We start from the raw sequence: 11,116 nt of genomic DNA, 5'->3' as shown, positions 1-11,116 counted from the left end.
CTCCTTTGCTCGCACCAATCTCCGGTAGAGCAGGGGACAATCATGAGAGCCATTTTCAGCACCAGCCGCCGGGAAATAGCGCTTACTGTAGCTCTTCTTCCCCGGCGGCCATCCGTGTGGTACTGATGCAGAATATCAGCGGCACATGGTTGCCATATGTGTGCCACAAGTATTACACACATGAACACGGATATGTCCAGTACCGTTTTTTTCCAGTACTGGAAATAAACGGACGTGTGAAACCGGCCTTAGGAAGCAAATGAACAATAAAAAAAATTCCATGCAAAGGTGTCCATAATCTTTAAATTTGTACCTTCAAAATTGTAATACGTGCAAAGAAATAACCATATAGTGTCCAACTAAATACTGGAAATCACCCCTGCTTGAACAGCACTTCGGCTAAGTACGGTATTTTACATCAGTATAAGTCAAAACCAGGAGTGGAATAATTGGAGGAAAAGTATAATAGAAACACGTCACCACTTCTGTATTTATCACCCACTCTTGGTTTTGGCTTGCAAGTATTGATGTAAAATACTGACCAAATACTGAACGTGTGGACGTGGCCTTATATTGTATTAGTCCTAATTCTAATTGGGTTGGGAAAAAGAAACCATAACAACAATATGATATAAGTGCTTTTAATTCATGGCAGGAGAATAAAACATAAGGTAAACAAAAATTACATTAATTCTGGAAAAATATATTTAGTTTTTATTAGTATTTCCCATTATGAATTCAGAAAGCTTCTCCCTAATGAAGACCTTTCCTCCTTGCAGCTCGCCGAGCTCGGACAGGGCTCTGATATTCATTTGCATTCTCATGTCCACAGTCTGTACTTATGCAGTCACATTTCTCCACATCAATGTATCCATAATCCACGTCACTGCCATCAGGACACAGCAGCTTGACGCTCTTCTGGCTGGTCTGCACCTCCTGACAGCAGGTACATCTGTGGGACATGGCTCTAGCCTCCGCCGAGTACCTACAGTATGTAAAAGGGATTCATATTTTTAGCATTAGGATAAAAAATATTTTTTATGACTGCAAAGTAAAATAATAAAATGAGTACCGTAAGAGTGTGAGAGATATGAGTAGAATTTTTGGGTGCATACAATGACTACCAAGGGTTATTATGGAGCTTACTATATCCTGTTTTATTATGGAGTTATTATGGACCCCCAAGGATCAGTTAATTTATGGGTGTAAATACCAGAAACGTTTTACCCCTTTCTTTCCACTTTTTCATTTTTTTGTTTTCTCATCAATGCTTCTAATTGAGGCCTTGTTGTTAGTTTTGTGTTTTATTCATCCTGTTCATTCTTTTTTTTCACTTTTGACACAAGAGAAATGTATACATTTGTAGGGGAGGGTTTTAGGAACATGGGGAGACCAAATATGTAGTGACTAAAGATGATCAAATCAATTTCATGCAAATCAAATTTGAGTCAAATTTTATTAAATTCACAGGAACTGGAAAACTTGAACAATTTGTAATTTGATTCGTGCTAATCACCAGTAAAAGGCCCACCATCATTTTACACATTTTAGAAGATGCATCAACCACAAAGGCTGACAAGACCTCAAGCGTGACTGGATGGGATTCCCCATATTGCCTGCAGGTATCACATGGCATGCTAAAACATAGTCAATGACGATGAATTCCTGGGGTTATGGGGCCCGTGAGTCAGGGTGACCTGGTGCCATTGCTGACATTGGCCCTCCCCGTTCCCTGCCCGGTATCATACTTTCAACTGTATTGGCATCTTGGTCCTGGATGCCGATACAGTTGAAAACAATGATGGGAGCCATCATCTGATGCTCCCTATCGCATCAGTCCCCCTCTGCGTCTGAGCTTTGTGACATCTCAGCACAGACGGCACTATGTGCTGAGTAGTGCAGAGGGTCAAAAGACGCTGCAGAGACCAGAACAGCAGGGAAAAGGGAAAGGTGAGTATTTACTTATTTTTTATGTATGGAGGATTATATGGGGCTCATAATACTGAATGGAGGACTATGTGGTGCTCATAATACTGTATGGAGTACTTTGTGGTGCCCATAATACTGTATGGAACACTATATGGGACCAATTATAATCTATTTAGTACTATGTTATGCCCATAATACTGTATGTAGACCTATGTTGGGGCCAGTATACTGTATGGAGGGCTATGCTGGGTCATTATACTATTTGGAGAACTATGTGGGAGGCCATTGTACCATTTGGAGGGTTATATGGAGGTGATTATACTAATTGGAGGGCTATGAGGGTACCATTATACTGTTTGAAGGGCTATATGGGGACCATTATACTGCTTGGAGGTCTATGTGGGGGTCATTATACTCTTTGGAGGGCTATGTGCAGGCTATTATATAGTTTGGAGGGCTATGTAGGGGCTACGATATTGTTTGTAGGGGTATATGGGGTAAATTATACCGCATGCAAGCAATTATACAGTGCAAAAGTTTATGTTGGGTCAATAATACTGTGTAGAGAGCTGTGTGGGGGTCAGGATGGCTATTTGGAGAGCTGGGTGAGTGGGGGCCATTACACTGTTTGGGGTGCTAGTGGAGACCATTATACAGTGTGGATGGTTGTATTGAGACTAACATACAGAATGGAGAGGTGCAGGGGACAATATACTGTATGGAGGCTCATTATAGTGTATGGATGACTGTGTGATGATCACAGTTGGGGCATCATACTGTGTTGGGGTCACTATAGTTTGCTGGGGAAGGATTGAGGGGGAAATTTACTTTGTGAGGGCTGCAAAGTTGTGAGATATGTTCTTCTGTGACCCCGTCGAATATTTAAGGTTTCTTTTTTGGGGGGCCCAATTAGAACTTCTGATATGGGGCCCCATTATTTCTATGTATGCCCTGGTCATTGCCTATATAAAAGCCTAGAAACAAAATGCAGCAACCACTTTGGGTGATTTGAGATAGCGGCAGGATGTCAGAGCTCACAGCTCAGCAAATGTCAAAGGAAGAAAAAAAGGTAAAACATTGGACAAATAGTAATGTATTCTATAACTGAAGCAGATGAGAGAAGTAGTCTGCAAATACAGAGATTTAATTGATGGGGGACAGAGATAAGAAAGGGGACATCAGGAGTTTCAGACTCAGTGTGATTAATCGGTGCTATGATGTAGCTGGCATCAGTCTTGCTGCATTTCAATTAAAATTAGACATTTTTTTCCTCATTCTTAATGCACTAGAAAGCAGCAGCAGTCAGTACACGATGACGTGCTTGCTTGTCACAAACTGTATTGAGTTTTTATTTCTTGTGCTGTCTTTTTTGTGAAGGCGGAGAATAATTGTTTTTTTTAAAAACACAAATAAAAACTCCCCAAAATCCAGATATTTATCTGTGGCTGTCTAAACTGTGCGTCTCGTAAACATTTTCTTTTGCACATTTGATTTACTAGTCAGATTTCATGCACCAGAAGAAAAAAAGTGCCATAACTGTCAAGGGCAGGATGTCACTGGAGAAATTTACACAAAATATTGGTTTATTTTTTGGCTTCAGTGTTGCAAAGTCAAGCTCCCTTGTTGGGCAAGACACAAAAAGTGTCTAAAAAACATTTGTAGTGCAAATCATGAATGACGGGGGGTGGGTTAATGCAAAATTCCCCAAGAATCTGGCGCATTTAAGTTGATGAATGATTATTACATTATAACTTACATGGAATAGGTTCCACATGTTCCATCACAGCGAGACGTCTGAACCTTATGTTCTGATCGGCAGTTATTGACCAGCATATAGTCATAATTTATTTTCAGTTCACAAGAAGATGTCTTTTCAATACCTGCATGGTGAATTATATCCCATTATTCTTACATTGGCAGAAAATTAAGACTCCATATCGCTTTTATTTTTACAGTATAGAGAGAATAAATTATAATATATATATATATATATATATATATATATATATATATATATATATATATATATATATATATATATACATATATATAAAAAATACAGGAACACCAGTATAAATATGTTTTATACTTACATACTTTACAGCACCCATTGGGCAAAAATTGAATGGTTCCCTGTAAAAACATACAAAAGCATTTATAACTTGTTCAAAAATACATTTTAAGAAAAGAAAACTGGGAATGCCCCAGAAAAGATGGAAATAAATATAAATAAAATATAGCTATATAAAATTGTAGTGATTGACTTTTTATACCAGAAGGACATATTATGGGTATGAGTTATTGCACAAATGTTGACATCAGATCTCAGATTGCTGGGAGGTACTGATTAAGAAGGTGGATGAGAAATCATTCTGCAAACACAAGTATTTCAGACAGACATAATAGGTTTGTTAGGCAAAAAAATTGCATCAGCATAATAGGTCTTAGTTTTACAAAATACAAAATTGCAGCATTTTTACAGCTTTTTTTTTAGTTAAAAAAGCATGAGAAATGCATTGTATGAACACAGCATTCCAGCTTTACATAATCTCCCAGTCTATGAACATGGAATGATTTGGTGTTAACTTGTGTTAAAAATAATAGCTGATTCATACTTTGAGTATTTAGTGCGGTTCTTCCTCAGCATATCTGAGGCTTCTTGGAGTAAAATGAGCAGCAGGATCCAAACATGATACATGCTGTTTTTTTGTGCAGATTTCACCCTTCCCAAGGAAACGGAGGAAGTCCACATTCAATCTACACAGAGTGACATGTATCAGATTTAATAAATGTCACAGCAGACTATTTTTAAAGGATGGACTGCAACTAAAAAACTCATTCTGAACACTAAAAAGAAAAAGGATAAGAACACACCGGCGCTCCCAGAGAATATAAGAAAAATATATGGGTAGGTCGAAAGCTGCTGGTGCCTAGACAGCTACTGTGCTAGATCTGTCATGTATCAAAAGAGGAAAATAGTATGCAAATTAGGTCACCGCGCTAACAAGATGAAAGAGGGTTCAATGAGCAAATTAAAACAACGTACTAGAGTAAGCCTTAGGATGCTAGTATACATGTAAATAAACAGCCATATAAATAAACCAATAACGCACTGGCTGATGCCCACCAGCAGTGGTGACGGCCGGTGCTGAAGGGTATATAAATGACAGATCTGGGCAAGAATGTTTTGGTGTAATTAAACAGCCACCAGCGATGATAGACTAATGCCAAGATGGAATATCACAATTCCAGATTACAATTGAACACTTCCTCGCAGTCACCAATGATAATAGCCATATGTCCAAATGCAACAACAAGTAAATTTCTGAAGGAAAATACCAATTGGAGAAAATATATATGAAACAAACACTTACTGTTGTTGCATAGCTGCAGTGTCGGTGCTAAAACTGCTCCGGAGTGATGATATGTCAAAAAAGGAAGGGGCGGCCTGCGGCCTGTTTATCCAAAGCTTTGGGGGTCAAAACGGTCACCACACGCACCTGGAACACCGCTGAGCGGCAAGCCTCGGCCGAAAGCGCCGCTAGAAGGAAGCGGTGTGTGAAGGGGGCGTGGTCTGGGTGACGTCACCAAGAGTGTGAAGCAAAGAGTAGGGGATGGGTGCCGAGCTGGACCAAATTGCCTACGTGTTTCGAAGGTCACAGGACCTTCTTCGTCAGGGCTAGAGGTCTAGCCCTGACGAAGAAGGTCCGGTGACCTTCAAAATGCTCCCCGTAGCTCCCAGGAACCAAGTAGAAAGTAGATATTTACATTAGATTTCTTGGCTTTGTTAAACTGACTAAATCCTAAACCAATGTTGATTATCTCATACTGGGCAAAATATACATTTTTTTTATTATTTGTTAGGTGTTTTCCTCAATGTTACTCACTGGTTCACACAGTCCTTCATTAAAAAGAGGGCATGAGATTTGTGAGATGGATGTGATGAACTGCTTCCTGATCCTAGTACAATTGTACACGGTGCAGTTGTCATTTTCCGCACTTCGAGTTTCTTCGGGCTGTGGAAAACAGTGAAAAAGCATTAGCATATATATTTTTTGACTAAGGTTTTTATTGATTTTTTCATTGCATTCTTCATTAATTGAAGGAATTGATGGATTTTCGGACTTATCACAATTACTGTACTTGAGCTAAGGCTTGGGTCACATGGCCATTAATTCTCTCATGTGAGAAAATTGGGCAGATTATGCTAATGTCAATTGGATCAAACTCTGTCAGAATTTGATCCAAGTGTCATCTTAGTGTTATCTGATTCTCTCGCATGATAGAAATTTCTCCATCTTCTGCATTCTCTGTCTCCTGAAAGTTCATTAGGAATAAATACAATTGATGAAATAGACAAATCATTCAGCTTTTGCGCAATGGCTAATTTACACCACTTTTGTAGCGTAAATTTTCAAAATGTGTGTGGAACCGGTGTAAAAACAACAAAAGCCACTAAAGCTTTGCTAAACACGAGTTGGGCTAAAAATTTGGCAATATTTCGAACAGTTTTACACCAGATTTCAGGCCAAAATGTTCGAAGAATCGGCCACGCAGTATTTGTTTCAGTGGTGTTAATAGATCTTGATCCTGCCCTGCATGAAATAACAAGATGCGATAAGGGCACAAGTTAAGTCTCTTGGCATGTTCTTACACCATGTGATTGGTAGGTGCTGTGGGAGTACTATGATATCATTTGTTTTCACAAACTGGGGTACATTTAGAATTACTTCACTAGACCAAATGCATCTCGGACACCATGCACCATGTTAATATTACCAATTATTTTTTATATTGCTATATATTCTTTGGTCATTATTTTTTTATTTACTTTGACATCTTACTATGCCAGTTTATCTTATTCATAGTGGCAGCCCCCATCAATATGTATTGTATGTACAAAGATCAAAGTCTCCCAAAATCAGATTACTAATGGTATGGTATAGTATGGCATGAACAAACCTTCATGAGCTGGTAGACGCCATTCTGACTTAGGAGACAGTGGGTCTGTTCACACACTCCACAACAGTCTTGTTCGGTCTTTTTCAGCTCATAGCCCTGTGATTAAAAGATATGAGAAGCAGAAAATATTATAAGAAGCAACTGCATTAAGTGCATTAAGAACTTTATGGGCAAAAGTACTGGGATGCTTCTAAATCCTTAAATTTAGCTTTATCATTCAGTGTCACAGATGTATGAAAGCCGGTTCCCTGTCCCCAGCCTTGTCGTCTGACCCTGCTGACCATATGAGCTTACGCTCTACAGGAGAGAGAGGACCCTGTTGACCATAAAAGCTTACACTCTACAGGAGAGAGAGAGAGCAAGAGAAAATGGATCGCCCCCAGTGTAGGGCAATGGGGTACTTGGTTGTTGTGAACTCTATTTTTGGGCTCCCTCTAGTGGTCACAAGCGGTACTGTGTAGTGTTGTCTTTGGGTCTGCCATGGCTGCAAGCTCATAATCCAGTTTTAGATTGGAAAGCTATGTCTGTGTCAAGTTGGGGTTGTCAGGGAATTCATGGCGATACTCCGTTGGTGTCTATTGCTTCTTCCACTCCTTCTGAGGTCCCTGAGTTTTTGTCTGACTACCAGGATGTATTTGATGAGCCCAGGTCCAGTGCCCTGCCCCCTCATAGGGATTGTGACTGTGCTATAAATTTAATTCCTGGTAGTAAATTCCCTAAGGGACGACTTTTTAATTTGTCTATACCAGAGCATGCCGCGATGCGGAGTTATATAAAGGAGTCTTTGGAGAAGGGACATATTCGCCCATCCTCTTCCCCTCTTGGTGCAGGATTTTTTTTTGTGGCCAAGAAGGACGGTTCTTTGAGACCTTGTATAGATTATCGTCTTCTGAATAAAATTACAGTCAAATTTCAGTATCCTTTGCCACTATTGTCTGATTTGTTTGTTTGTTTGTTGCTCGAGATTAAGGGTGCCAGTTGGTTCACCAAGATAGATCTCCATGGTGCGTATAATCTTGTGCGCATTAAGCAGGGAGATGAATGGAAAACAGCATTTAATACGCCCGAAGGCCATTTTGAGTACTTAGTGATGCCTTTTGGACTCTCTAATGCTCCTTCTGTGTTTCAGTCCTTCATGCATGACATCTTCCGAGAATATCTGGATAAATTTATGATTGTTTATTTGGATGACATTTTGGTTTTTTCTGATGATTGGGAGTCCCATGTGAAGCAGGTCAGGATGGTGTTTCAGGTCCTGTGTGCTAATGCTTTATTTGTGAAGGGCTCAAAATGCCTCTTCGGAGTACAGAAGGTCTCCTTTTTGGGTTTTATTTTTTCTCCTTCTACTGTGGAGATGGACCCAGTCAAGGTCCAGGCTATTCATGACTGGACTCAGCCCACGTCTGTTAAGAGTCTTCAGAAGTTCTTGGGTTTTGCTAATTTTTACCGTCGTTTCATCGCTAATTTTTCTAGCGTGGTTAAACCTTTGACGAATTTGACCAAGAAGGGTTCTGATATGACTAATTGGTCTCCTGCGGCCGTGGAGGCCTTTCGGGAGCTGAAGCACCGGTTTTCTTCAGCTCCAGTCTTATGTCAGCCAGATGTCTCTCTTCCCTTCCAGGTCGAGGTTGATGCTTCTGAGATTGGAGCAGGGGCTGTCTTGTCGCAGAGAAGCTCTGATGGCTCTGTGATGAAGCCATGTGCTTTCTTTTCAAGAAAGTTTTCGCCTGCCGAGCGGAATTATGATGTTGGTAATCGGGAGTTGTTGGCTATGAAGTGGGCATTTGAGGAGTGGCGACATTGGCTCGAAGGAGCTAAACATCGTGTGGTGGTCTTGACTGATCACAAAAATCTGATTTACCTTGAATCTGCTGGTTCGTTATCCTTGGTTGGTTTCCTATTTAGCTCACCTGGATACTCAGTTCCTTGCCTGCTATCAATGTATTCAGTGCTCTTCAGATTCCTTGTGGCTACCTTGCTCCCAGTCTCTCCAAGACAAGCTAAGTTTTTGTTTGATCATTTTTTGTTTATCAGCGTTCATTATGTTTTTAGTCCAGCTCGCTAAAATGTGATTTCCTCGCTTGCTGGTTGCTCTAGGGGACTGAGTTTCTCCCCCCACACCGTTAGTTGTTGTGGGGGTTCTTGAAATCTCAGAGTGGATACTTTGTAAGGGTTTTTTACTGACCGCATAGATTCCCTTTTCTATTTTCTGCTATCTAGTATTAGTGGGCCTCATTTGCTGAATCTGCTTTCACCCCTGTGTATGTGCCTTCCTCTTACCTCACCGTTATTATTTGTTGGGGGCTTCTATATCTTTGGGGATTATTTCTCTGGAGGCAAGAGAGGTCTTTCTTTCTCTCTAGGGGTAGTTAGTTCCTCAGGGTGGCTCGAGACGTCTAGGATTTTTAGGCACGTTCACCGGCTACTTCTAGTGTGTTTGGATAGGTTCAGATTTGCGGTCAGTCCAGTTTGCCACCTCCCTAGAGCTTGTCCTATGTTTGTTACTTAGCTGGAGTAATTTGTGATCCTCAACCACTAAGGATCATAACACTCGGTACCGGGTCCCTCTCGGTTCTGGGGATGTCACGGTGGCTCGACCCGGTCCGTGGCCCTATTGAGGGACGTCCAATTAAAGGTGAAGTAGTTTGTACGGTGTTCGTGACGCCACCTGTGGTATTCGGTCAGGGTGACCGACGCTGCTTAGGGGTCTGCTGGGGTGATGTTATGGCAGCTAGATGGTATACCTTCCCACAGGTGAAGTGTATCCCCAGGGCTTCCCAGAGGTGTAGATGGTGATGGTGTAGGGCATGGTAAATAACGAGGACACAAGGTTGCAATCTCTTTACCTTTTACTGAAGACTTCAGCGTCCACAGTCCAGAGTACCGTTCACAGGGCAGGCAGAATCCGGCCGGTCCGAAGGCACATCCAGAGTTCCCTTATGCAGGTGGAAATCAGTAGCCTTCCTACTAGTGCCTGTGTGTTGTAGTACCTCCCTGCTGAGCACCACGGAATAGTCCTCACAACTTTCGTGGATGTTTCTGATGTTCTCTCTCTGTCCCCCAGATGGTATGGATATGACAACCCGTATGACGGGGTAGGCCTGGAGCTTATTTATAGGGACCCTAGAGATGCCCCTCTCCCACAATTTGCCTCTGTGTCTTCTTAGGTATTAAGGTCGGGCAACCAACTTGGAATTGACTGTCCTGCCGGTCTCTGAAGTAATGCGTAGAGTCTATTACTCCCTCGGTTTTCCGGCCACCAGCTACGCGCCTCAGAAGGAGGCTGCTGATCTTGGGGCAGAACTCCTCCCGGTATTATCTCCTTGTGCTGTGACTTCGTTTCTCACTCTCCACAATACAATTCCTTTCTTGTCCTTTCTTAGGATGCTGCCGCAATGGGTGCAGGCGCAGCTCCGTAACGTTCTATCTCGTGCTTGACCTCTGTCAGGATCCCACCCCTGACAGGGACCCTCTGTCTGCAGCTCAGATGTTCCTCCTTTCCCCCTGTCTGCCTGACAGGTCCTCTCTGGGTCAAACCCAGACAGCTTCTCACTAACTTCCTATCCAACCCATCAGTTTTACCCGTGTGCGAGGAGTGCCCTAATAGATAGAAGCAAGGCTCCCCCTGGTGGACTGGAGTGTGAAGTGTAGTGTGTGACTTGTGATACCTGGTCAGGTGAACTCCTTTAGTACAATCAGACGTAATATCACTCCCCCTAGTGGAAGAGCGACATTACTGCAACGACCAGGACTCTGGGGCGCTGCAGACCCTGCTGACCATAGGAGGTTATGCTCTACAGGAGAGAGAGGACCCCGCTGACCATAAGAGCTTACACTCTACAGGAGAGAGAGGACCTTGCTGACCATAAGAGCTTACACTCTATAGGAGAGAGAGGACCCCGCTGACCATAAGAGCTTACACTCTACAGGAGAGAGAGGACCCCGCTGATCATAAGAGCTTACACTCTACAGTGGGTATATGATATGTGGTATTTCCCGAAGAAGGGGACATAGGAACCCCGAAACGTGTTGAATAAACCACTTTGAATCCTTAGCATTTTCCTGGAATTTATCCTCACAGCAGCGCGGAGTTACTCCACAAATTCATACTGAACATATGACGGTATCAGGTTGTGGATCGACCTGTGGATCTGCAGCAGCCGCCATTCTTACATGCTTGTATCTCATCTTCACCAGGTGAGCAATTTTCTTGGTGTATCTACTC

The 11,116-nt window shown here is 42.0% G+C and overlaps 1 protein-coding gene across 1 annotated transcript in view; it reads right to left on the bottom strand.

Annotated features, from left to right (window-relative positions):
- Positions 1 to 627: 627 nt before the first annotated feature.
- LOC143803846 (intestinal mucin-like protein) overlaps positions 628 to 11,116 on the bottom strand; it is an 86,795-nt gene continuing 76,306 nt past the window's right edge. Inside the window, exons 13-17 of the mRNA XM_077281611.1 lie at positions 6,892 to 6,987; positions 5,817 to 5,945; positions 4,023 to 4,062; positions 3,686 to 3,809; positions 628 to 985 (exon numbers count right to left, since the gene is read on the bottom strand). Of these exons, the coding sequence (XP_077137726.1) occupies positions 754 to 985; positions 3,686 to 3,809; positions 4,023 to 4,062; positions 5,817 to 5,945; positions 6,892 to 6,987 (621 nt within the window). The 3' untranslated portion in view covers positions 628 to 753. The remainder of the gene's footprint in view (positions 986 to 3,685; positions 3,810 to 4,022; positions 4,063 to 5,816; positions 5,946 to 6,891; positions 6,988 to 11,116) is intronic.

This window comes from Ranitomeya variabilis, chromosome 2 (genome assembly GCF_051348905.1).
Source record: "Ranitomeya variabilis isolate aRanVar5 chromosome 2, aRanVar5.hap1, whole genome shotgun sequence".
Classification (NCBI taxonomy): domain Eukaryota; kingdom Metazoa; phylum Chordata; class Amphibia; order Anura; family Dendrobatidae; genus Ranitomeya; species Ranitomeya variabilis.
The sequence above is the reverse complement of the archived record's forward strand: the minus strand, read 5'-3'. Positions and strand labels throughout refer to the sequence as shown.